The sequence below is a fragment of the Penicillium riverlandense genome (genome assembly GCF_028828495.1).
Source record: "Penicillium riverlandense strain IBT 135883 chromosome Unknown utg000001l_segment0_segment0, whole genome shotgun sequence".
Lineage (NCBI taxonomy): Eukaryota > Fungi > Ascomycota > Eurotiomycetes > Eurotiales > Aspergillaceae > Penicillium > Penicillium riverlandense.
This window is the reverse complement of record NW_026643194.1, coordinates 1,233,559-1,258,685: the sequence shown is the minus strand read 5'-3', so window position 1 is coordinate 1,258,685 and position 25,127 is coordinate 1,233,559. Positions and strand designations below refer to the sequence as shown.

The window sequence follows — 25,127 nt, the reverse complement described above, 5'->3', positions numbered from 1 at the left end:
GGTGTTAACTCTCGATAATGATCATCTATGACGAATCTTTGATGCATACTCTTTGGTCTTGGGTTGTGTAAATTCTGTAATTGGTTTGCGTCACTGGATTTCACAGCAAAATATCACGAAGTTTCCCCCAATTCTTCTCGGACATGAATCAATAAAATGTGCATTAGACCAGTTACTGGTCTGGGTGTGACCATGCTGTATAGTAAAAAGTCATTTCCACCGCTCAGTACTTTTATGGGCCGTCGTCGGGGCTGGAATGCAGGCCAACACATGAGCGAGCAGATGCCCGAGGCCAGGGGATGGTCTCGTCGTCGGCTGCTGCTGCGCAGCCGAGAAAAGCTAGCGAGGGGCATGGGCATGGGCATTATTGTTTCCAGTATATGGCGGCTGCGGACCAGCAAGACCATTACCCCAACCCTCCCCCCAGGTCTCCACGCCAATACCCAGTGTAGCAGCATTGCGAGACCACCAGTCCTGGCTCTCCTCGACCAGGTTCTCAGTACCGCCGTCAAACACAGTCGCGGGGGATGCGGTCGATGTGGTGGGAGTCGTAGTGGTGTTTGGAGGGTGAATATATGCACTGTACCAGGCACTTGGATTCCCTAGTGGTGCAGAGGACGGGCCCGATGCTGAGAGAGCCGGGAACTGGTAGCCTACCTGTGGCAGGGGACGCAGGTATGTCGGTTCCGGGGCCGCGAGGTCGGCTCTTTCGAGTGGGGTATTTAGAGTATGATGTGAGGCGCGTATGGATTGTTGGATGGATGGGGGGATGGTAGTGGTGGTGGTGGTAGTGGTGACGGGGTACTGTGAAGGTATTGCGGCCGTCGCCATACCGCTCGGTGCAGCTGGGGTGAAAATTTCAGAGTCTAGAGGAACCGGAGGGTTGAATCTGCTTGGGCTCGTGGGTGGATTCACTGCTGGCGAATCGTCAGATATAGACGGCGAGGTTGGCTGGTCCCATGATCCCCAGGATCCCCATGCACTGTGAGTGCGTTCAATGATCCTGACTGCTTCGGCGGGGAGTTCGGCCTGCCATTTGTGGGCGGAGATGTCCAAGATGCGAAGCGTGCGGCGCGCGCAGAGCCACCCCTCTGCTATCTCCTCGAGGTTCTTGAGACCATGGATGATATCTCTCTGGGCATTCTTGTCAGGCAGGTTGAGAATGTGGATGGTGCAGGCCGTATGGGCCATGTAGACGACAATGTTGCAGATCTGCCTCAGTCCGTAGCTGCGTTTGTATATCCGGAGCAGCTTGGATATGGTAGAAGCGGCCTGGGTGCATATCTTGCGGGGCGAGACATGTACAGGGAGCGGAGTGCTGGACTTGGTATACTTGAGGAAGGGGCGGTATAGATGGATGAACAGGAGCTGGTAAAACATACTATTCCAGAACGTCAGCATAGATACACGGAAATGGTTCTGGTCTGCTTACTGCATCACAAGCACCTGCGGAAGTTGACCGTCCTTCGCTTCCAGCTCCTGGGGTAGTTCCTTTTTCCAGGCTTCCAGCCGCGTATGGACCTCACTAAGCTTCTTCAGCTCGAGCTGCTTTGGCGGTGCCTTCTCCACATCTGCTGGATGGTAGAAGAACACGAGGAGATCGCCGCTGATTTCGCAGAGCTTCGACATTTGAAGTGCAACCGCCCTTGTGCGAGAGGGTTGAGTGTAATCGCGAGTCACGCCTGAATCCGTGTAAGGCGACCACAGTTCTATCTCTTCCCTTGGCAATACATCGAACTTGTGGACACTGGCGTTGGACAAGGACAGCTGAGGCTGGCGGCCAAGGTAGTTTGACCAACACCTGGAGGATGTTAGAAAAAAATCAGAAATCTCAAGGCAAGGAGACCAACTTGTCAATCAAATAGCAGCCCCAAAAAGTAATCCTCCGGGCATCGATTTCTTCTTCAGTGAGATCATGGGCAGCCCCGAGGCTGGAGGCGTCCAGATTCAAGCCAAGATCGAAAGCCATCCGGAAACTTAGGCCGCTGTAAACCCAGCCCTTGCCTTCCCGGCCACATCCTGCCTCTCGTACGGACATGAGGGCAAATGCCTGCACCGTGCAGAGTTTTGCGTTCTCATGCTCGTCATGCTCCAGTACTAACCGCTTGGCTTCTCTGAAGAAGTGGTTGCCTGCGGTTGCAAGATCCTGGGGGTCATCAAGAGCCCCCGGGCAGGAGCTAAAGTGGCAGCCAAGCGCTAGCATGGCATTGACCAACAACGAGGAACAGTACTGGCTGGAAACGCCACGGACATAGTCTCGGTAGAACACGTCCTTGGCTAAGAGGGTGAAAAATGGATAGTGCCACGTGAAGTACATGGTCATGAGATGGCTGACCAGGGACTCGTCATCTGTAACGCGAGTCCATCGTTTCACGGGGGAATAGTCGTGACCAAGCTCGGCAGTTGGAGGTGTTGAGGATTCGTGCAGCTCCGAGCCCGGTGGAAGGAAAATGAGATTGGAGGTACCTCCGATGAACTTCCGAGAACCGTCAAGCAAGAGCTCACTCATCTTGCCCGCCAGCTCGGACTCGAATTGATCGGCCGGTACCGGGTCACTTTCGTTGCCCGATGCGGTCGTCGCCTCGGCAGTGGGAAGGTGCCCTTTATCTCGGGCGATAATGGTCTCCGCGACGTCCTCGAGATCGTCACAGGCCCGAATTTGGCGGACCAATTCGAACGCATCGTCTTCTTCATAGTTCAAGATTGCCTGGATAAGGGTTTGCAGCGTGGTGTTCCGCGTTCGCACCGTATCGGTGTCTTTTTTATACACGCCTTTGCGGCGATGATCGGAGTTGGGGTCATACACGCAGGCGGTCTGATAGACCGAGGAGCAAGCGGCACAACTGGGCAGATTCCCATCGCACTTGGATTTCCGGCGGCGACAGGCAATGCAGGCTGTGCTGACACAGCGCCGCTTGGACGACTGATCACGCTCGGCACTCATGGTCATTAGAGAGGCGGCACGGCAGAAGCATATCTCAAGCTTGGTGTCGTTTCAGAACATTGGAGTACGGCGGATCCAGGATCCAACGTCGGATTTCCATGCGCGCAATACCGTCGCTTCGAGGAACTCAGCATATGGGGATGCTGTGGCATGTCAGTGCATGCTCTTCCTCAACCCCACGATCTCGAACCCGCGGTGGAGTGACGATTGGAGGGACGCAATAAGCGATAAGGCTGACAAACCCAAAATCCCTGGGCCAGGGTCCCCTAGTCCATCGCCGGCTGACTTGTTCGATGAATATCGTTTGCGGCTGCAAGAATACACGATCAGTAATCCTAGTTCAATCTAAGATTGATTGATGATTAGTCCATGTGATATGTGTACCGGGTTGTGTACCCCCGACGCTGCCTACCAATCGAGACCCTATTCTTGGCGAGAGTAGTAGGGAATCCTTGATGCGGTGGTGCCCGGTCGCTTATGACGGATCCACTCCTTCGGCCACGTACGTTTTCAGAATGTTTGGGGTTCTGCAGCCTTCGGAGAGACAGTTACATCCACCTCACCAGGCCGTTGGAAGAAAAAAGGATAATCTCGGGAAAGAGAAACTAGCACCTCATCCGATCAGAGGAATACACTCTGGATTCATCCAGCCCCTCAGGGTGTTGACCCTGTCCTGACTAATCCCAACAATACCGTCCCAGACCGTAAGGGAAAAACAGCCACAACAAATAATACCAGCCGTGGCTGCCGGCCCAATCATCCTTATCGACCTGAGATCACCACTCTTATCTTCCCTTTTGCTCTCTCTCCCTGTCGCTTCCGCTCCCTGTCTCTTCCAACCCTCCCTTTCTTGCCTGAACCCTGCTCGCCTACGATCTTCCCAGTCTCCTCCATTCGCACTCCCACTGCCAGCCCTCAACTCCCGGCACTCTTCCTCGATTGTCCTCTGCGGCTGGTCACCATACCGGGTCGCGTGCCTGCATTAGGCTTCACTGCCGGACCACCATTCCCCTCGCCCGGGTCTCCTGCTGGCTCGATCCCGTCGGATCTCTGTGACGGGGCATTGTTCGCCATCATCCCTCCCTACACCCATGTATCTCGCCCAAACCCTCGATCAGAGTGCCTCGTCAGGCCCCGGCCTCACTGAAAAACATTCCATGTGGATGACAACCCAACAAAATGATGGTCCCAAGAACTTTTCTCTTAACGTCGGCACCGTCGCATAAGGCCATGCAGCCTTCTTTGTCGGGCCAGGCGCCGGGCTCGTCTGGGATTCACCTCCCCAGTCCGGGGAATACCTCGCCGGTGGTGATCCCTCCAAGGCGTAGCTCGTGCACCACAACGGTACATCGAAGCAGCCGGTCCCGGACGCCATCCAAAACATCTGATTCCTCCACTCGGTCACCCTCCACCTCGTCCAACGGCCACCCCATACCTACATCATTCACGTCGATGCTGGATGCGACATCCATCCCCGTACCACGCAAGACGTGGACTGCTCGGCGATCTCGAAAGCTTCCTCGAGGAAACCATGTGAAAAACTTTAGCCGCATGTTACAGGAAGGAGTCCAGTCGAAAGAAGATCATCTAATGGAAGGATCTGGCAGTACGGCTCTAGACATCCTACTCAGTCCACCGGATGAGGAGGATGAGAATCTCTCGACAGAAAACGATTCGGAAATGGAAACCCCGTTTTCCCTTCGATCAGTATCAAGTGACTCGACGCCGTCTCTAGAGCATGATGATCAGGAATCACCATACAGCCTGTCATTGCCCTTGACTCCCGCGAGCCCGAGAAGTCCATCAGAACGGCGACAGCTCCGTTGCTCGCAACCGGAAGACTGTGCTTTCGACCATCCTCTGCTCCATACCGATGTCGATGAACCCGAGCTTGCAGATATCGTTAGCCACGATGAGCCCACGACGCCGCATTTGACGGTACCCGCGAAGCGTTCTGCTGCTTCGTTCCGATCCTTGCGCTTGGCCTCGACTTTCAAGTCGAACTTGACGGCCTCCTTACGGGCCATCAAGTCCGCTGCGCAGTCGGTCTCGACCTTCGCGACGCCCTCCGTTCAGCCGGATGATTTTCTCACTCGATCCCTCTTTACCATCACTCCGGAATTGACCGACGACCGTCGTCCTCCGCCCATGCAAGATCCTCCATCTCCGGCGCTGCGGCGATACCTGAACCCAACCCCAACCTCTCCGGCAGAAATGTACGTCTACCGTGACCACCGACACGAACCACTCGAGTCGTCTCGCGCCTGCGCCGTCTCCATCCAAATGCAAACGTACCGACGTAACAGCGGCCGCGGGCACCGACGCAATAACTTCCACGTTGCCGCCGCCCAGGGCCACGACTGCGCCTTTGACCCAGAGATTCCTCCGATGCCACGCCAGCGCGAGCCCCGCGAAAACAGCCACTTCCTCCGCATGGTCGTCCTGGAAATGAACATGCGGCGCAGTGGGAAGTTGCGCGAGGATATCCCCACCCGCGCCCGCATCTGGCTCCCACCGCGTAAGACCAATCCCCATCGTCTGTCGGCGGACTACGATGACGGCGCCAACAACGACTCAACTGTTCCATCTCGCTGGGTGGGCGTTTCAGTCTGAGATACTCTCACAACACTAGCTAGCGCGCAGGACGCTCTTGGCTCTCTGTATTTTCGCTTCGCCTGATTTCCTGAGCACATATACCACCCCCTCGCTATGAATTTTTGCTTTTCCTTCTTCCTTCCTTTCCTTCTGTCTTTTCTTCTTCCACTCAAGCGAGGCGTTGGAATACTACGAGGTGTCCCTATACCAACCTCTCTCTTCTTTCCTTCTTTCTCTGGATGAATCCTTCCGACCCCACCCGCGGAATCTTACTTTCCTTTTCCCTTCCCCGCCGAGATATCCGGTCCCCGACCACTCAGAATAAACATTCAAAGATCGTTCGTGACTGTCATCGTAATCGCCCATACTAGCGCAACCCCCGTACTCCCGTTCTCAAATTAGCCTATCGATGTGGCTGCGCCATGAGATCATGCCGCAGCCATGACATCGCGCCCCCGCGTGGACCGCCCTATGGGACGTCATGGCGTGGCGTTCTTAGCGCGATCGACGGGGGAAAGTACTAGGTTGTTACCGATTTTGTTTATTGGAAGCGGATGTAGTTGGATTTGACTGCTACGTAGTATCTAGGCAATTTACTATGATGTGGTTGGGTGGTTGTTTGGTCTGTCTGGAGATACTGGCGAACGGGCCCAGTATGGGATGGATGGAGATGTGTCGTCTACGGAAGAGGCAATATGGGTTGACCCCGGAAGGATCTATGTAAACAGTCCATTTCGAGTCACTGCGTCATTCCACCCGATCTAGCCTTTTGAGATGCTTCAATTCAATGACGCACTTGGAATCCTGCACGCACGACTTGTTAGCCTGAAACAGTAATCAAACACTCTCGACTAATTAGGGTTGAACTCGAGGGGGGGGGGGAAGGGAGTCAACTTACGCTCTTCATCCAGCAAAGTCCCATTCCTCCAGCTTTCCTGCACCCACTCCAAACTAACGAGATGCGGCACCTTCTTCCCGGGCCTTGCAGCCAATGATCCCCTCAGCGATGAGATCGTCGACGCAGAGAGAGTTTCCGGGTTGGCAATGACGTGTGTGACGCGCTTATCTGTTAGCGACGAGGCGAGTTGCGCGCTAGCGAACTGGGCGGTATTCCGCGCCAGACGGAGAGGCAGGTCTTCTTCCTCGTCGGTGTTCTCTCGATCCGGTTTGGAGAAGAACAAGAAGGTTAGGCCCTTGAATAGCCAGCCGCAGGGGACGGTGTATCCCAGATCTACTCTCTCCTGGATGCGGGCTTCGACTTTGTGCAGAGCGTGGAGGTTTGCGGAGATGGTGGTTTGGTCTTGGCTTTCCTCCATCTGTTTCAGGATCTAGACTCGAGTTAGTGGGTGGGCGTTCGTTGGCCTTGTGGGGACGTCACGCACATCTTTAAGCTCGTCGACTGTCGTGTCACGGGCATAGCTGTCCATAAACCGGTCTGTATTGGCAGTGACTTCCGCCTCCTTGCCTTCTGCCGTGAAAAACATATGCCTAGACACCATCACATATAAGATTAGTTACTGCCTTTATGCCTTTTGATTTGGAGTCATACCGATGTTCAAACGGGAGAAGAAAGTCAGGCAGGCCGACGTCTACTTCGTTCTGTTTGACACAGTCCAGAATCCAAGACGGGCGGATAATGTTCACTTCGCCGCTCTTTTGTAGCGAAGCCACTTTCACGGTTCCTACAGCCATGTAAGTTTGCTTAGTTTTGATAAAGTGACAGAGCGAGCAACATACTTCGCTCAGCAACGCAGATCGTATCCGGTGCGGCAGTATTGATCTGAAGGATTTTACCGCCGTTGGCTTTAACTAGCTGTTCCAGCTCGAGTTTTGATTTCTTGTCTGGTACAGTAGACCCAGTCATGACGACTACGAAGAGTGTTAGCAGCCGGACATTTAGATACGGAATATCACACATACAGAAGTTAAGACCAACAAAAATATTCCCGGAAGGTCCAGCGTACTGGACAACCTCTTTCTCGTCATACCCAGCAATCGTCAAGGGCTTCTTCGTAGTCCGCTTGATCCGCTTCTTCCGCGAATTGTCCAAAGAGAATTCCTTCTCTCGATGTTCCTGTTCCGCATTCGCTTTGAGGTCCAGGAACTCCTGGACCGAGAGCGCGCTTTTCCAGTTCTTATCCTTGCGCAGTTTCTTAAATCGGGGGAACCGCAACGTCAGACCCATGCGGAATTGATCGCTGACAGACACGGACGCAGCCTTGACACAAAGCACAACCGAATCCGACGGCTTGATCCACATATCTGGACGTTCATGCTGCGCGTCTCCGCCGGCCAGCTCGACAATAGACGTGGGCGGTTTTTTGGGATCCCATTCCTTCCATTTGCCGTCCGTGTGGTGGCGGATTTCCTGGTAATCAGCAGCAGTGAATCCCCCGCCAACCTTACAGAATGACCAGCATTTCATGGATTCTTCGCCTTGGGAGAAATGAGCATCGTCGACTCGAAGGCCACATAGGAAGCTGGCTAGCGCTCCTCCACGATGGCCAGAGCCGTAGTATCCACCGACCACAACTACATCGAGGGATTCGCCGAACTCGGTCATGTATTCCGGTTTCACCTTCATCCAGTCATCGTGGCGCTCGTTCAGCCGGTATGGAGAACGCGGGTTCTTCAACACGAGACCCTCAGAGGCCTCTGCAACAACCTTGCGCAGTGAGGTCTCGACCTCTGCGGCGGTGGTGGCTTCTTCGTAAGGGTGGATCTCGAATCTGCGATGAACAGGCCGGATAGTTTTCTGTAAAGCATTGCGTCGGTCACGGAGGGTGTACTTGGTCAGATCCCGTCCGTTGAGATAAAGAATATCAAAGACGCGTAACAGAGGCCGAGGGCCATTTGAAAACGGATTGCGTTGCTCGGCGATTGCTGCCGTCTTGAGAGTTCCAAATGGGACAGGAGCATCCTGCTCCGGATCCCAGGTGATCATCTCGCCGTCCAGGATAAGACTCTGCACCCCATCGACGAAGGCGTCTTTGAGATGCCGCGTCAAAGCCCCATTCTCGTCGTAGATGCCATTCCCATACAAATACGTGTAGTCTTTAGCCTTTCGAGACCAAAACCCAAACTTCCTACCACCAGGAACGGAGTTATCCGGCGCCATGTGCAGCTGCATGCGCTCTCCGTCCAGTTTCTCTTCGATCCAAAACACAGAATCCTCCTCCGTCGGACGCATCCGTGCAATCATCTTCTCAAACGAATGCATCTGGAACTGAGCCAGCTGAGGCTGGAAACACTGCATCAACGCAATGCCTCGGTCCTCCGCCTCAAGACGGATATTCGGATCATGTAGCTCCCAACACACGCGTCGCAGGCTACTAGAGATACTGTACAAGTTTTCCGCATCAGGGTGCCAGACATCGAAGAACGTGCGCTCCGTAGCCCCGACCTTCATCTGCCGCAGGATAATGCGAATCAGCCACATGAGCTCCTCGGGATTCATGTGCCGATAGAAATCCGATAAGATCGGAAGCTGCTCGCTCTCCTTTGTCGCCGCAGAGAGTTTATCCAGCTTCTCGTTGACCTCTGCGATAGTCATGTCACCGGCCTCCGTCCGCATGGGCCGTTTGGAAAGCACATCGTAACAGCGACCCGCAAAGTCGCCCGCCATGCGCGTCGCAGCCGTCTGGCCCGGCAGCTTCCAATTCAGCAGATTGTACCCATCCTCGGATTCCTTATTGATCTTCATGATCTTGACGAGCATCTTGCCAATGACCTTCTCCTTGATCCCGTACATGGGCCGGTCTCGATCCTTGTCCGGCAAAATCAGTCGGAAAGCAGGGTAGATGTCGTCGCCGACATCCTTGCGCCAGCGTGAGATAAACCGCTCGATGACATCGCGCCGGCGCTCGAACGGGTTCAGGTTGCTAGTGCTTTGGCCGTGTGGGCCGAGTTTCCGGCGTGCAGGCACTGGGCCGGCGGGTTTCTTTTTGATCTCGCTGAGTGGGTTGAAGAGGCTTGCGTATAGCTCGTGGAAGGGCAGTGTCGCGGCATGGTTGTGGGGCCGATTGGGATATCTGGGGTTTGTTAGTGACGTTGTCTTGATTGCATTCAGAAGATATGGGGCTCTACTTTTCATCCAGGTCCTCCTCGCGCTCCGGGTAGGTGGGTTCGGGAACTATCTCATCAGAGTCCATTTTGGCAAAAGGTGCCGCTCACCGGTCGGCTGTCACCGTGTGACTGTCATGGTCCAAGTTGAGGAAGTGGGACGACGCACAAGCAGCAAGCAGCTTTCCCCAGAGCCGCACTGATAAGATAGCTGACATAACCAACATCTACAACATTGAAGCCCTAACTACCAAGCAATGACCTGCCACGGCAGGCCTCGAGATATTCCCAGACATTGGTGGCCGAGGAAAGGAAATTTGATGTCAGTCACGACTTTGGTGTATAATAATATAGATAACATGGAACTAGTAGTTGGTCGAAAATGGTTCCTTCCTTCCCATTATGAGTCCACAGCATTCGCCTCAAAGCCACGACTATTCTCCGCACCAGACAAGCGCGGAACCCGATCCGCCATACGCGACAAAACAGCAGCAAGCTGCTTCGAGAGACCCCAAGCCGTCAAGCCCGCCAGGGTCTCACATCCAACCCGTAAGATCCTCTCCGGACCATCAGGCGCACAAATATCCCCCACGCCAGTAACATTACCTGTCATGGCATGGCCCTCCCTCACAAACAGCTGCACGAGCTCATCATCGCAGGGTCTGTCGAGGTGAATGAAACTCGGCTCCGGCTGCGAGCCCTGTAGACGCGGACTGTTTGTCTCTGCGGGAGGCAGAGGCGCAGCGTGAGCGTGGCATAGGCCGTAGGCCCAGAGGGTGAGCACGGCTAGGAAGGCGGCGACGGGCTCGTGGAATGCGTTTGTCGAGTACCGCCGGACATGCCAGAGGGTAACGCCTGCGTGGATGAGGGAAAGACGGGCTTTGTATTGGTCGTGTTTCGCCCAGCGCCAGATATACTGCCACTCGAGTGTCTGGTGGCGCTTGCTCCAGCGAAGCGTCCCCTCTGCGAGGGACGTGGCGAGAGAGCGGATCTCGCGGAAGGGAGCGAGGAGGATGAGTCGGGAGGCGTGGAGGTGGAGCACGGTTGGATGTTCCAGGCCCGCTGCTTTGGCGATTGTGCTGTTGGCGGTCCAGTGGAGGATGTCTAGGCAGTCGCAGGCGCTGTTGCGCCATTTGGAGTAGGAGGGGATTCCGGGGAGCCAGACAGATCCCGTGGGGATGGCGCTCTCGCGAGACTGCTTTTTGGCGGTTGGGTTCCAGAACGAGAGGGGGCGGCGGAAGTAGTCGCCTACTTCCCACATGCGGTGGTAGAGTGCGTGGATGAGCAGGATATGGCTAAATTCGCCGATTGCGGTGATGAGTCTCTTTTCAATGTAGATGATTTGTACAGCGTCGTAGAGTGATTCGTTTACTGAGGGTGTTAGCAGATAGTTATGGTAAATTATGGACGAAACGATCATACCAGATGATTTATCCCACAGATGTCGCCAACTCTCGGGCGAGTCTGCTTGCCACAACTTCTCGTGCGCTGGTAATGCAGCCTGTCCATCGTCCAGGGACAGTAGAGGTCGGTCATCAAAGTAGTATGCAAGGGTGCAGTCCAGGAGCTGTGTATATGGTTAATACCGTCCTTAATTCTGGGGTGAAATCATCGTACCCATATGCAATAGCCAGTGCGTCGCCGGATCTCATCCCGAACCCATGCAATCCAGTGTTCCTCTTGAGAGAGACCATTTGGTTCCATTCTCGGATTCAGTGAGGGTGCTAGCACCTGCTCTCGCTTCGTGAACGTCACCAAATCGCGGAAGATACCCATCGCTAAAAGTCTGGCTCGTTCGCTTCCAGAGTGAAGCAGTCCAATACAATTCAGCAGCATCGCCAGCAGAATCTCAGGCGAGGTCTCGCCAAGGTGACACTTTTCTTTCTGTTTCGCACAATGATTAGCGTGCATGCTCGTCAGCGAAGAGGGCCAACCTACCTCAACATATAAAGCTCGCCGGAGCATCTCGTGAAAAGCAGCTGCGCACTGAGTTGTCTCACTTATATTTGCAACATTGCACCCGATGGCTACGACGGCCAGCATCAAAAGCCAATGGCAGGTATTGGGATCGAAGGTGGGGAGATGAAGAATTGGGTATACGGCTTGAAAGGACTCAAAGTAGAATGCGATAAACTGGTTGCAGTGTTGCGCCGATGGGAAGTTGTCGGTCTCAAATTGTGGGAAGATGGGGTTGTCGTTGCGGCACAGCATTATGAATTGGTGATAAATCTCGTCATAGACGGAAGAGTTGATCCCTCTGGTAAATCGGCGCACTTCTTCTGATATATTGTCCACGGGGCTTTCCTGGATCAGAGGGAATGAATATCGGCCTTCACCCGCACCAAGCGGTAGTTGACGGGTGACGGTAGTCGGTTCGGTGGAGCTTGACCACGGAGCCTGTTTCCTCCTATACTTGGGCAGTCGAGCACCAGCCCCGTCGACATAGTAGTCCGCTGAGCGTTTGGCAGAATCGACCGATTCGGCGTGAGGGGATGTTTCGCCCACCATATGGGTATACTGATTTGGACTGCCCATGTCGGTTCCCATAGACAGATGTCCCGACGGCGTCTGAGAGATATTCCCTGGCATTGAGGGACTCCCCTGGCCAGCTTGGATTACTGGTGGCTGCCATGTGGTGCGAGCTAGTTGGGCATCTGGAAAGAAAGGCTGGTTGGGTTGGGAAGGAAGTCTTGACGACTGCATTTGATCGTTTGGTGGGCCTGCAAAGAATTCATGGGGGAGCCAGTTGATCGTGGACAGCATAGACTGCTCGAAGAATGCCGGGTCAAAGTCCAGGTTGCCCGCCATAGCCGTGTCAATATCAACTCCCGCACTGTGCAATCCTTGTGGAACGTCCCTCATGTCGGTGCCCATGGCCGCATTGGCTGAGAAGGGAATGTCGGAATTGGGCATACTTGGGTATGGTTGAGGCCGGTCTGTATTGGCATAGATATCCATTGGCATTCTGTCTGTGTTCGATGCCTGATCGCCATTTGACGGAGGATGTGTTGGTTGATTCTGCACACCACTGGGAAACACATTGCCTGAATAATCTGGGGATAATCTTGGTTGTCCACTTGGTTGAGATGTTGTCTCTGGAGCCGACTCCACACGACGTTTGCGGGTCTGCGAGGCACGATGAAGCGGCCGCGACTCCGTACCCTGCGAGCCCTCTCTCCGGCCCTTCTTTGACCGTCTCTCTGTCGGATATTGACACGCGAGGGAGCGGCCGTCACACCGTCCACACGGCTCACCCCCACTGCATCGCACGCGGGCCGTCGCACAGCTAAAACAGGCGCGGAAGGTCTTGACGGTGATCCGGTGGGTATGCTCTTTACCCCCTTCGCTGCCGGGCAGATGGTGGCTCAGCTCATGGCGATGGAGGGTGTCGGTCCGTGAGAAGTGCCGGCCACACTGGGCGCATTCAAAAGGCTTCTCCTTGGTATGGCTGCGCATATGACGCTTGAGATGTTCCGGGCGACGAAAGGTGCTGCTGCAGATGGAGCATTGCACCTGCGGACTGGTCTGGTCCTCGGATAAATCGAGGCCCTCTTTGTCCATGATCTCTAACCATCGCGATGTGGCATGAACGGAAAGAAAGCTGGGGATGCGGAGAAGATGATTCCTTTGGGGTTAGCCGGTTACCGTATTCCGGCCGTAATTCTACACGCCCCATAATACCTTAACTACTGTCCTGAACTACGATCGGGGCCTGGCTTTCGAGCCTTCAAGATCTGACATGGCCACGCCCCAAACATCACTTGCAGTCCCGCCCAGGACGTTTCGATCTCACTCCACCCGGCCGACTCCAGAACCTTTCTGTATTGCGCAATGTATCCTCCCAGCTCGAGAATCACCAAAAACCCCCCGGGCCGAAGCACTCGGGCTGCCTCATGCATCGCCTGTTCTCGCGATGCTTTGTCGGCATTGTGGATCGACAAACTCGCCGTGATCAGAGACATCACTCCGTCCCGGAAGGGTAATCGAGTAAAGTCGGCAGTATGCAGAACAGTATAATCGGTGAGCTGGAGACTCGCGGCATTGTCGTAGGTTGCCTCGGGCGCATTGCCGCTCTGGTCACCGGTGATGAATAGATCGACACCATAGACGGGCGGGACGGTGGCTTGGAGCTTCTTCTTCCTCTGGGCGATTTTCAACAGCACAAGCCCGCGGCCACAGCCAATGTCGAGTGCAGGTGCCGTGAGAATCTCACTGGGGAGCTCGTCGAGCAGTCGATCCCAGACCTCGAACTTGCCCTTCCGCGAGGCATAGACGTACAGTGGCGCAAGAATCGAGGACGCGAGCAGGCCCAGTGGGGAGTCGATCCCATACGATGGTGTCGAGGGGACCGCGCGGGTGTCACCGTCCAGTCGCGCAATGTGGTTCTCGGGCTGCTCGCGGTCGGGATAGACCGATTCCATGTGGGACCAGTTGGAATGTTGACTGGGGAAGAAGCACCTAGGCCGTGATGCGCAAGAAATACGGGGAGATACACCGCAAGTATTCTGGGTGTATCGCTATAGTTAGTCGGGTAAATCATCAGTTAAGTAATCCCCACTTGCCCGTCATCCTAACCAAACTACAACTACGAGCAATGAGTGGCACGAACCAGGCCGCTTTCCGCGGTGCCACCATCGCCTTCCAGGAATACTCCCGAGATCCCTCTCCCGCCTACAACCACCAACCCTCCAGTACCGCCGCCGCCGCCGCATTCGCCAGCACCGTGAATCGTCATGCAGACTCCAATCATCGCCAGATGGAAGCCGACCCTGGGCCCGAAGTGGGCTCTGTGAAGGACAAGATCGGACGGTTTACCGCCAACTCCCTTGCGCCCCAGCAAGATAGCAGAGGTCGAGTTTCGGCTTCATCCCTCGCGCCGCCCACTCCGCAGCAGATTGCGGCCCGCTTGGCTGCCTCGAGATCCCCCGAACGGCCTGCGAGGAGCGGTGACAGCACCCCGTCTACAGCGGCCAGCCTAGGGGCAATACGAAGTGCAAGCAGGATGCAACCACACACGCCAGAGAAACAGGAGCTGCGGTCGCCCGCCCCGGTGCGTCCGATCTATGGTCGGAAGAGTCCCCTGGACAAGATGCTCCAGGGCGACAGTCCAAGCTCGGAAGAGCTCTCCGGTCCCACGCGATCCCCATCACAGCGGCCGAGGGTCCCAGCACGTCGCAATGATCACCCTCCGAGTCCCCCTCCATCCATCAGGTCACGGCGGTCGCCAGCCCCGTCCGACGAGTCGAAGCCCAAGCCACCCCCGCGAGCCAGCGATGTCCATCTCTCGCGAGGATCTCTCCGAAAGCCCACCACATCTCTACGGTCCACGCCTAGCTTAGCATCAGTATCCGGGCTGTCACACAACACCAGCAGCTCCAGCCTCGTCGATGAATCCAGCGGCATGAGCGAGGAAGCCCTCTCCAATGCCATTGTGGCATCAACTCTCGCATCATCGCGCGCCTCTCCCGCAGCGAAAATACCTCCACCACCTCCTCCACAGCGCCGCCGAGCTCGATCAATACTACACCTAGCACATACCCCCACAAGCGATCTATCCAGAACGCCAAGCCCGCCCAAGGGCATGCCGCAGACCCTACGCGGGATGCCCAAGCCAGACAGCGACCCGCATCAGCGACACAAGATGCGTCTCATCCGCAAACACCCACACAAGCACCACGAGGGCGACCGCAAGCGCTGGCGCAGCGAGATCACCGAGCAGGAACGCAAGCGGTACGAAGGTGTATGGGCCTCGAACAAGGGCCTACTCATTCCGCCCAGCATGGGCGACCACCCGGACATGGTGCTGAATCTGGTCGTGCGCGAGGTCTGGGGCCGCAGCCGCTTGCCGGCAGCCGCGCTCGAGCAGGTGTGGGAGTTGGTGGATCGGCAACGGATCGGGCTGTTGGGCCGAGAGGAGTTCGTGGTGGGCATGTGGTTGATCGATCAGCAGCTCAAGGGCCATAAGCTGCCTGTTCAGGTGCCTGATAGTGTGTGGGACAGCGTGCGCCATATCACGGGCTTGAGGCTACCGACGGCGTAGTGATCGCCTTGTTATATTCTTGCTGAAGGGCATGGTGTCTTTGCATCAATTCCAACCATCCGCTCCATTTATACTGCGATCTCGGCCCGCTTTCGGATTCTATGGCACTTGCCATACGTATAGAAGCAGTCGGCCGAACATCTTGAGATGTATGAATGCGTTCACCCACGAACTAGAGTAACCCCTGCACAAGAACCTATGAGCGCTTTTCTCACGCCATACATCTTGTTGGGCCTATCACCGTCTACGAAATTGCTATGGGATGGTTGTACCACTACTGTCAGGCCTTTGAGGTTTGGGCCATCGAAAGGGGGCTTAACTAGAGGTCGATGGGAGTCCATGGGACGATATTTTCCAATTGTTGGTCCAGGCTTTAACACAGGTTTTCTAGATGACCTTCCCCAATATTGTTAGAGTCCTGACGTAACAGGCGTTTCGATAAGAGAGGTCTGATGCATGAAGGCCCTCTTCTTCCCTTTTAGATTTGGAGTGTCAGCCAGCGTGTGTGGCGGTTAAAAGGACCTGCCGGATAATGGATTCGCAAAGCTCTGAGGGTATGTCTAACGAAAAAGGCATCGTGACTCGAGGCATTGAAAGAAATGTAATTATGCTCATGTTTTGATAGTTACTTGTCCATTTTGAACATAACTAATTCGGTGATCAATAACCTTACCATGGCGGGCCGTAGACGTAGTACGGGGTTGTTGCAGATAGCCGTGGCCCGCGTTAGCTCCCGAACTCTAGCGTGGCCCGCTTCAGCTTTCGCACTTTAGTGTGGCTCAAATTATTCTCAGTCCTACCCAGTCTTACTCAGTCCTACTCAGTCCCTAGAGGTTTAGAGTGTTTAGGCTTGTGAAGCTTATGAAGGAGTTTAGGGATTAAGGAAGTTTAGGCTTTCTTAAGGCCTTTGTTTTCATAGTCAATATAAGCAATTAGGTTTTGGGTCACGAGTCATCTGTATGGCTCGGCTCCTACAGGAATGCGCCCGGTGCCCTGCAGGAATGGACCTAGGGGCTTAATGTTTTCTAGCCATTAATTAATAGTGTGTATATCAATCAGTAGTCCCTCTCCCTTCACGAAGTTTGTGCGTTTGGTTGCTAAACAAAGACCCTCCTGCGAACTTTTGATTGAACTGAAGCCATCACGCCATGCACATTTGGACAAATATCAGCGTCCTTATGGCGCTGGTATTGATTCTATTTATATCTATTTCCAATTCCCACCCTACCGCCCCTTCCCTGGAGTGTGAGCCTGAACTAAATAACCCTGGGCTTTGGAAGAAGGTGGTAAAAAAGGGCAGAGAACTTCAAAAGCAAATGAATACAAACTCGCAGGGAGCGGAGCAGACTTCGTTCACACGGTATTCCGACTTGGAAAAATATGGCTGGACTGAGCAAGCTCTGGAAATGTCTGAGGTTGAAGGCTCAGACAATGGCCTCCTCAAAAGCCTAGGCATTGATCACTCGAATAGTGAGTATATATCATTGGACCAGACTATGGAAACGACTGTTGATAACATAAAATATGGAGTAAGTGCGATACGAGATCACATCAGCCCAAACCTACTGTACAGCGGATCTAACTCGCAAGCTCACAGAAAACTGGTGGCTTCTATAGAAGCATCTACAGTCCACGGAATGGGGCGTTGGTAGCAGTCAACAATGTGAACCCAAAACTCACAGGGCGCGTGCATTATGCGAAGATCAAGGGCAATCCTATGAATATTGTTCCACTCAACCGTTGGTCCGACGTGGTATTCTTGGAATGGCAGAAGTTATGCAAAAAAGCACACGTGCCTGTTAACAGTTTAAAGTATGTAATCAGGTACAATGTCGACAACAGTCCTACAGAAGATGTCATTCAAGATGTGTTTGGATTGAATACGAAAGACTGGTCGAAGATTTCACGTGGAAGGACATTTTATCCAGGCGAAGAGGAATTTGCAGCTCTCCTAGGCACTCCGAATGGCAGCGGAGTCGCTTATATGCTTATCGACCACAAGGTCCAGTTTGGTCAGATGAGAGTGAAGAGTATCGCTGTGAAAGGCATGAAGATAGGAGGTGAATGGTTTCCGTGGATGATCCAAAAGATCGAGACATTTGGATAATGGAGCACCAGGCATGCTGCGCGGCCAACTCTATATATACAGCTCGTGCCATGCTGCGCAAGGCGGTCAAGAGGGATATCAACGGCGAATTACCGCTATCAATGTGGTGATTGCGTCCTGTGATGCACAAGAGGGTGTGTCGTCGCGGCTCCATGTGTCTTAAACATAAAACGAGATACTAAATGCGTCACCATCTACTCCCCGAGCTAAAAGGACAACGGACAGCGGCCATCTCCCGCAGATGAGAGTGGTGAAGCTTGTCGCAGAGCGATTGTCCAGGCCCAGTGTCCGAGTAATCGAAATGTCAAGTGGCGTATTTCCAATGTCGAGTGGTTGGGTTTCCGGAAATCAAGCCGACTTGGAAGCCTGGACTGACGGCGAGATAAAATCTGACCATCTTGCGCAGTGTCTCCAATACCAACACTGGATTTAGAAGACTAGAAGAATATGCTTTGGGCTTTGATCTCTGGTGACAATTCCCACTATCACTGCCAAATACTGGATAACTACGACCGGTGCTATCAGTGTCAGACTGCAGAACTCACCATGCTCAATTGAGTCTAGTCACCCTCAGCTGAGCTTGGGGGCGGCCAGTCCCGAACTCTGTTCAATAGTTAATACGTGAAGAACTCCCTTTTCCTATGTTCTTCCAGTCATCAGCCCAGGGCCAACCATGGCGGGCACCCTTGCCCTAATCTTCACCCTCGTCGCTGGCTCCCTCGCCGGCGTCCTCCCAATCCGCAGCGATACAAAATTGACCAACGTCACCCTACCCCAGGGAGTCACATACAACCAGAATACGCATTTACTCTGCAGCCCCACAACATGGACCGACGTTGCGACGTTTTTTCTGGGCAACTACATATCCCACGCGGCGACAGTCATCGCCTTCCCCGGTGAACCATGGCACGTCGTAACACTAAACATGCTCCTCGCCATCCTCTTCCCAGGTATGGGCGCGGCGCGCGGACTGCTTGCGATTATTCGGCACGCGGCGCTGTGCAAGGATCCAATACAGAGGGCGCTGCGTTCGCGGGCGATGTGTATGGTAGTGCGCTCAAAGGAGTGGAGGCCGAGTTCGGGTCAAAAGGTGCATTCATTGTCGTTTTTGTCGGCGACCTTGCGGGGGAAGAAGGAGGATGAAGAGGATGAGGATTTTCGGGCGCATAATCTTATCTGTGAGTCAATGATACAAGGTTCGATTTGAGGTTTCGGGCTGATGATAATGGGGGATATAGCGAAAAATAAGGAGTCGGCGGCGCAGTTCCTAAAGGAATTGTAGGTCGCCCACCTCCGTTCCATTATTGATATTTCCCTAATGACTTTGTATAGGAAAGAATATCATGAGCCAATTGAGCTCAGGGTTGAAAGTCCGGCCTGGCTAACCCTGGAACATCATGATGCCTCCCTTGAGTCTGTCGGCGAAGAGTGGCAGGTCTTCGGAGACTACCATTTACCTACTGGCTACGAACTAGCCTACGTCCCCTCAAATGCAATTGTGGAATCCATATCAAGCGCCTCCGCCGACTTAACCTCCCCCGAGAAGAGAAACTCGGTATACAACCTCTCCTCGATCTACAGCCTCTCTACAGCCGTAGTAGCAATCGTGCAGATCATCTACGCATCAGCAACACTCTACCGCTCGCGCGGTGACCAGGTCGCCAAATATGGATATGCCGCGTTTGGATTCACCGTTCTGCCATACCTGATTATGTCGTTTGTCAATCTCGTGGGAAACCTGGTTACGCCGCGGTATTCCACGCTGTACCTTGTTCGCACGGAGATGATGGATGAGGCTGTGGAAAGGGGTGGATATTTTGAGGGTACTACAGCCAGACTTGAAAGTGCTCAGCTTCAGTTGAAGCACGGTTTTGTGTTTGAGGCAGAGCTTCAAGAGCATGAGCATCGAGGTGGTGAGGAGCGCTGGGAGTTTCAGGTGGGGGGTGTTGATGTAGGTTCGAGTGATGATGAGCTTGAAAAGGTCAATAATGCATCTATTGGGGCAGATTCTGCGCCGGGTGAGGCAGTGACTGCGGCAGACATTCCGCTGGTGGTTCAACATGATGGCGAGTCACCGAAAGAATCTGCTGAAGAGGAGACAAAGGTTAAAGAGACCGTTGAAGAGAAATCGGAAGATGCAAAGGCAAGAAATAAGGAGGCAATGGACGACGCAGACAACAAGAAACCTCTACTCATCATCCCAAGCTGCTACAATTTCAAAGTTGCCACCCAAACCCGCGGCTTCTTCAGCTCCAGCAACCCAACCCTCTTCGACTGGCACCACCGCATCATCTTCTGGATGCTCCAACTTCTCATCGCAGCTGTGCCCTTTATCGTTATCGGGGCCATGTCCCGTTTCAAGGCCAATCACAGCACCACAGCTCAGCGGGCATGGATCATGAGCTGGCTGTCCTTGGGAATGACGCTCGTGCTCAATGCTTTCCTCTCTAACTACATGGTTCGCCTAGGCTTTGCGGCCCATAAGAGCCATCGGCTTTGGAGGACAGATCGCTCGGGGCCCTTAAAGCATCGCTTTGGGTGGAGTGTGTTTGGTGTTGTCGTCGTGGTTGTGTTCGTGTGTGCATGGGCTACCCCGACCATTGGCGGCTTTACGATGGTGGCCAAGATGCTGAGGGAGAATGGGTCTTGTACACTCATTGGATGAGTTTCAACATTGCCTCTGTTCGCTTTATATTGAACCTCCTCGTTGGTTCGAACACTGCTTATATGAACATGGGTCTGCATCTTTGCCCGCTTCTCGGCCTCTTGCTCATCTCGTCAATTCATCTGCGTGTAGTCATTCTGTTCGGAAAGCAGCGCCTGAATGTTCCTGAAGCGAGGGTCACTGCGGCAATCATCCCACTGTTCGGTAATCCATGCATCGATATTATCCACGGGCTGACTTCGAATGATTTCCACCATACCCTTCAACATACTACGGGCTTCGTTCTTGCTCAAGCCACTAGCAAGACCGTGGTGGAATCGTCGCATAAGCTCATTATCAGCTGCATATGAGGCGAGCTCGTTGGCACCTCGATTTCTCAGGGCGGTTGCAAGAAGTCGATCATCGTCTGTCACACCAGTGTTGCTGGAATAGAGAGCACCGAGGTCCGCGGTCACGTAGGAGGGGCCAAAAGCCTCCGCTGCAGGGACAGTGCGGGCAAACTGCCAATCGATAATGCCGGTGATATTGAGATTCTCATCGACGAGAAGGTGATCACCTTTGTCGTCGACATGTTTCAGAAAGAAATTGCCGACAGCATCCGAGGACGCTATTTTGGTGGCATTCTTGCGAAGAAATCGATAGTAAAGGAACGCTTCCAATGGATACTTATGATGAACCTGTCCATCGGCGATGAGGTCTAAATATTGCTCCGTGATGCTGATGATATAGTCCAAAGGTGTTTCGAAAGGACCATAGGTACCCAATACAACGAAGCGGTTGCTAGCTACGGATGACAGCTTTGTGCGTTCGCCTTCCATAACCAGTGAACCTACTAGCGGCACTGGATGTTTGTAAATCTCGATCATAATATCGGCCAGTTGTTCGATGACCCGTTGCTTCTGCGAGTATGAAACTTGGGACGCGTAGTACGGTTTCCCAGGCATGGCTTGCATCAGTATGTAGCTAACGCCGACACGGTTCGAGGGATCGGATGCGAGTCCATAGCCATATGGCTTGGGAGCTGGAATCTTTGTCGGCTCGAGAAACTTGAGCGTTGCGTATTCACTAGCAACAAGGTACTCCACTAGTTCGGATGGGACGTCGGTAAAGCCTGTTCGGGGGACTCGGACGATCCACTTGTCGCCATTGTCAAAAACAAGCCACGCGTGATAGTTGGCACACCCCATCATCGCCCTACCTTCAAGCTCGAATCTGCACTTGAGTCCATTTTGGAGTTGAGTCCCGATTTTGACAAGCTCCAAGGTGTTGATATTGGATAGCAACTCCGATACTTCATCATTGATCGACTTCTCCCATGCTTCATCATCCAGCTAGGCCCCAATTAAAATGTGAGCATCGTTCAAAAAGCACAGAATGGCATTGCACGCGGAGGAGGTTCATACCTCGGAGACAGATGGGCATTTGTGGAATTCCTTTGACTGATGCTTGGAACAGAGGTGTCTTTGGCATCTTACACAGCTACGTTGACGAACGCCGGGTCTAGTGCAGTAGCCTATCGAACAGGTCGCATGTCGAGGAGGTTGGGTATTTTCAAATATTCTCTTCGTCGTGCTGTCATCCTGCCGTTCACCTGTATTGATCAGAAGGGCTTGCAGCCTCGCGTCATTGGCCCATTGAAAAAGGCGACTCTGACGCCAGACTTCCCAGTCAATTTCCAAGTCGATTCCGGTTGCCGTGGAAAGGATACCTCTGAATAAGGCATTTGCTTCGCTCCACGACATATTCATGCCCATTCCAAGACCAAAGGAGAAACGACGGACTAGGTCAGGGCCATCCGCGAATCGTGCTAAAGAGTTGCTCTTAGTCTGTATAGACTCAATCATGAGCTTGTCATTTCGGGATTGCCCAGCTCTACCTTGGTAGATGTCACTCATTTCTGCTGTCAAGAGGGAAGGCCCAAATGCCTCATAAAAAGGCACCACCCTGGCAAACGTCCAGTCGATAAGACCGGTAATGTTGTACTCCTCGTCCACGAGAATATGGTCACCCTTGTCATCCATATGTTTCAAAAAGAATGGACCATCGTCAATACTGAGTTCAAACGCGTTCCATCGGCCTCGTTCTGCCAATTCTTTGAGGTATTTGAAGATAAGGTAGGCATTGACGGAGTATGGGGTGAAAAGCTGCCTGTCGTAGATTATGTCGAGGTATTTCTCCGCCCATGTCGCATAGTATTCTCGTGCACAGCGAAAAGGGCCCATCTGCGAAAATGTCCCTGTCCGATCACCCACAATGGGACCGATCCCGATGTTGCCATCTGACTGAAAGGATAGACACCCAATTTGCTCAAAGGGGTGCTCGTGGATCACGCACAGGATCTCGGCATACCTCTTGTACACTTTGCGTAGTTGGTCTTCTGATGGCTTCAAATAAAGTAAAGGGGTTCCGGGAAGTTCGTCTATAAGCATGTACGCAACGCCAACCTCATTGCTAGGGTCATTGCGCAGACCGTAGTCATGAAGTTGAGGTGCAGGTACTTTCATGCTCTCGAGCCACTTCAAAGTCGCACATTCACTCTCTAAGCAGAGGTTGCCAAAGTCGTCTGAGAAAGAAGTGTAGTTTTGTCGGAGTACGCGCGCGAGCCAAGTCGTACCATTCGAGAAGATAATTCGGAGATGGACATGCATTCCACCCATCCGCTTTTCGCCAAGATGGTCTGAAGTATCTAGCTCACATGGAAGGTCACCATTGCGCTCCGAGGCTCGACGCAGGAGATTCTTGACATTGATCATGCCTCGAAGCGCCTTCAGTTCTTGGACTCGCGCAGCCGTCCAGGCATTGTCATCAAGGGGCTCCTTCTGGGATGGAATTAGAACGTATTCTAGCTGGACAGAACTTTAGCGTACCTTGCAGCCATGCGTTGGGGATATAGCGTGGTCAGCGCAAAAATGCCGCTGACAGCGTTCACAGAGACCGACGTCGATTGCTGCGGCAGCGGAACACGCTGCAACATAACAAGTCCAAAAGCGAAAAGTTGCAGGCATATTGAGCTATCCACGGCTCTGAACTTTGTGACGGTCAATAGTGTTGAGACAAATATTGGCTGTCTTTCGTTAAGCTTGCAAGCTTCGAAAACATCAAATGTCAGAGGCACCAACACAAGGCTTCCAAGCCAGTCTCTGGCTTATTTTCTGGGTTTGGCAGAGATGTGGCTCGCCTGTGCTTATCAGACAACGAACTCACGATCGTTTCAACCCCAGTAGCTTCAATCGTGCGCTCTAGAGGTTAGGATATAATAAGTGGGACCCTAAACAAGCAATTGAGCTAGTTATCATCCCGATATGGAATTAACTAAACGCGGATCCCAACATCCTATCCTGACTCAGCGACTTCACGTGTCCCCCCTTAGCCTCGGTCCCCATACAGACAATCACGAATAAATGATTCTCATGATTAATATTATCTGTCTCTGTCCAAGCATTGCTTCACTCCTGTGCCCACTTCGTGTCTCTCCTTAATGATCCCAATCCCGTCCTAGGGCGTGTAATTGATGCCAGCCCCTTGAAACTCTTGCTCAATAACTAGATCATCACTTATCGCTTATCAACTCCAACCTCTCGCAAGAAAATATGTCCCTGCGCATAGAGACCATGCGCGACCTCCTATCAGCCGCGATGTCGCTCGCCTCATGGAAGACGCTGGCTTTACTTCTAGCCCTGACAAACCTCAAGAGTCTGCCGCTCGTCTGGCATGTAAGTACTCTCTGTCGAGTCCTTCCACTACGCCAAGTCACACAACTAAAAAAAGCAACACAGTTCCGTTTGTTGTACTACTGCCTCGGGAACCTGCGTCTAAAGCCCACTGCACCATTCTTTCCAAAGGGGAAACCCATTGTGGACGCGCAGGGCAAGCCCACTCACCCGATCTTCGTGCCCTGCACCGTCACCTCGCGCACCCCATTGCTGGAAACAGACTACAACCTGCACAAGAGCAACAGTACCTACTTCACCGACCTCGATATCTCCCGTACCGCGCTCGTCACCCGCATCTACAGCCCCGGCGTCGGGCTCGTCAGCAAGGAACTCGACAAAGAGTTCAATGCCGCCGCCCAGCGCGAAGGCAAGCATGCGCCAAAGCGCAAAGTTGTATCCATCGTGCTAGGCTCGGTGTACTGCAGCTTCAAGCGCGAGATCAAGCCCTTCGAGCTGTACGAGATGCACTCCAAGGTCATCTCCTGGGACAAGAAATGGATGTACATCCTCACCTGCTTCATGCGTCCCGCAAAACGTGCCGGCGGCGAGAAGACCCTTCTCGCGACAGCACTGAGCAAGTATGTCGTGAAAAAGGGCCGGCTGACCGTATCGCCGGAGCGCATTCTGCTTGCAAGTGGGTTCTTGCCTGCGCCGCCAGCAGATAATACCAAGACCGTCGCGGATTCATCTGCTGAGGGCTCGGCGATTGGGACCCCCGCTAGCAGCGAGGGGATCGCTGATACAGCGACGGGGGTGGATGGATCACTGGTGAGAGAGGTGTTGAAGCTGAGAGAGGAGCAGATCCCCAGCCGGGAGAAGCTCGAGGAGCAGCAGAAGGATAATGAGGACTTGTGGAGCTCCTCGGAGTGGACTTGGGAGCGGATTGAGCAGGAGAGGCTGCGTGGGCTGCGTGTTGTCAATGGGTTTACGGATTTGGATACGAAACTGCATGAGGAGTGGCTGTGATAGACTGGATGTACGATAGGGGTGGGATAGTTAAT

At 53.5% G+C, this 25,127-nt stretch overlaps 11 protein-coding genes across 11 annotated transcripts; 6 read left to right on the top strand and 5 right to left on the bottom strand.

The window, feature by feature from the left end:
* Positions 1–339: 339 nt before the first annotated feature.
* On the bottom strand, positions 340–2,944 carry N7474_000527 (putative C6 transcription factor (NirA); the record flags this gene model as incomplete). The annotated part of the gene is made up of 3 exons (XM_057191942.1): positions 340–1,381; positions 1,433–1,801; positions 1,851–2,944. 3 exons carry the CDS (start codon positions 2,942–2,944, stop codon positions 340–342), a joined length of 2,505 nt encoding a protein of 834 aa, XP_057056895.1.
* A 1,179-nt stretch (positions 2,945–4,123) lies between these two features.
* On the top strand, positions 4,124–5,557 carry N7474_000526 (uncharacterized protein; the record flags this gene model as incomplete). The annotated part of the gene is made up of 1 exon (XM_057191941.1): positions 4,124–5,557. One exon carries the CDS (start codon positions 4,124–4,126, stop codon positions 5,555–5,557), a length of 1,434 nt encoding a protein of 477 aa, XP_057056894.1.
* Positions 5,558–6,390: 833 nt separating this feature from the next.
* Positions 6,391–9,690, bottom strand: N7474_000525 (DNA ligase (ATP) DNL4; the record flags this gene model as incomplete). Its single annotated transcript, XM_057191940.1, has 6 exons — positions 6,391–6,867; positions 6,922–7,027; positions 7,089–7,221; positions 7,277–7,408; positions 7,460–9,570; positions 9,626–9,690. 6 exons carry the CDS (start codon positions 9,688–9,690, stop codon positions 6,391–6,393), a joined length of 3,024 nt encoding a protein of 1,007 aa, XP_057056893.1.
* Positions 9,691–10,001: 311 nt separating this feature from the next.
* On the bottom strand, positions 10,002–13,162 carry N7474_000524 (uncharacterized protein; the record flags this gene model as incomplete). The annotated part of the gene is made up of 2 exons (XM_057191939.1): positions 10,002–11,168; positions 11,219–13,162. 2 exons carry the CDS (start codon positions 13,160–13,162, stop codon positions 10,002–10,004), a joined length of 3,111 nt encoding a protein of 1,036 aa, XP_057056892.1.
* A 125-nt stretch (positions 13,163–13,287) lies between these two features.
* On the bottom strand, positions 13,288–14,022 carry N7474_000523 (class I SAM-dependent methyltransferase; the record flags this gene model as incomplete). Its single annotated transcript, XM_057191938.1, has 1 exon — positions 13,288–14,022. One exon carries the CDS (start codon positions 14,020–14,022, stop codon positions 13,288–13,290), a length of 735 nt encoding a protein of 244 aa, XP_057056891.1.
* Positions 14,023–14,195: 173 nt separating this feature from the next.
* Positions 14,196–15,641, top strand: irs4 (the record flags this gene model as incomplete). The annotated part of the gene is made up of 1 exon (XM_057191937.1): positions 14,196–15,641. One exon carries the CDS (start codon positions 14,196–14,198, stop codon positions 15,639–15,641), a length of 1,446 nt encoding a protein of 481 aa, XP_057056890.1.
* A 1,316-nt stretch (positions 15,642–16,957) lies between these two features.
* On the top strand, positions 16,958–17,748 carry N7474_000521 (uncharacterized protein; the record flags this gene model as incomplete). The annotated part of the gene is made up of 2 exons (XM_057191936.1): positions 16,958–17,170; positions 17,239–17,748. The coding sequence occupies 2 exons, from the start codon at positions 16,958–16,960 to the stop codon at positions 17,746–17,748; spliced, it is 723 nt and encodes a 240-aa protein (XP_057056889.1).
* A 673-nt stretch (positions 17,749–18,421) lies between these two features.
* On the top strand, positions 18,422–18,955 carry N7474_000520 (pogo transposable element; the record flags this gene model as incomplete). Its single annotated transcript, XM_057191935.1, has 1 exon — positions 18,422–18,955. One exon carries the CDS (start codon positions 18,422–18,424, stop codon positions 18,953–18,955), a length of 534 nt encoding a protein of 177 aa, XP_057056888.1.
* Positions 18,956–19,066: 111 nt separating this feature from the next.
* Positions 19,067–20,413, top strand: N7474_000519 (uncharacterized protein; the record flags this gene model as incomplete). Its single annotated transcript, XM_057191934.1, has 1 exon — positions 19,067–20,413. The coding sequence occupies one exon, from the start codon at positions 19,067–19,069 to the stop codon at positions 20,411–20,413; it is 1,347 nt and encodes a 448-aa protein (XP_057056887.1).
* Positions 20,414–20,526: 113 nt separating this feature from the next.
* On the bottom strand, positions 20,527–23,418 carry N7474_000518 (uncharacterized protein; the record flags this gene model as incomplete). Its single annotated transcript, XM_057191933.1, has 3 exons — positions 20,527–21,720; positions 21,817–23,226; positions 23,281–23,418. The coding sequence occupies 3 exons, from the start codon at positions 23,416–23,418 to the stop codon at positions 20,527–20,529; spliced, it is 2,742 nt and encodes a 913-aa protein (XP_057056886.1).
* A 585-nt stretch (positions 23,419–24,003) lies between these two features.
* Positions 24,004–25,092, top strand: N7474_000517 (acyl-CoA thioesterase; the record flags this gene model as incomplete). Its single annotated transcript, XM_057191932.1, has 2 exons — positions 24,004–24,126; positions 24,190–25,092. The coding sequence occupies 2 exons, from the start codon at positions 24,004–24,006 to the stop codon at positions 25,090–25,092; spliced, it is 1,026 nt and encodes a 341-aa protein (XP_057056885.1).
* Positions 25,093–25,127: the final 35 nt, after the last annotated feature.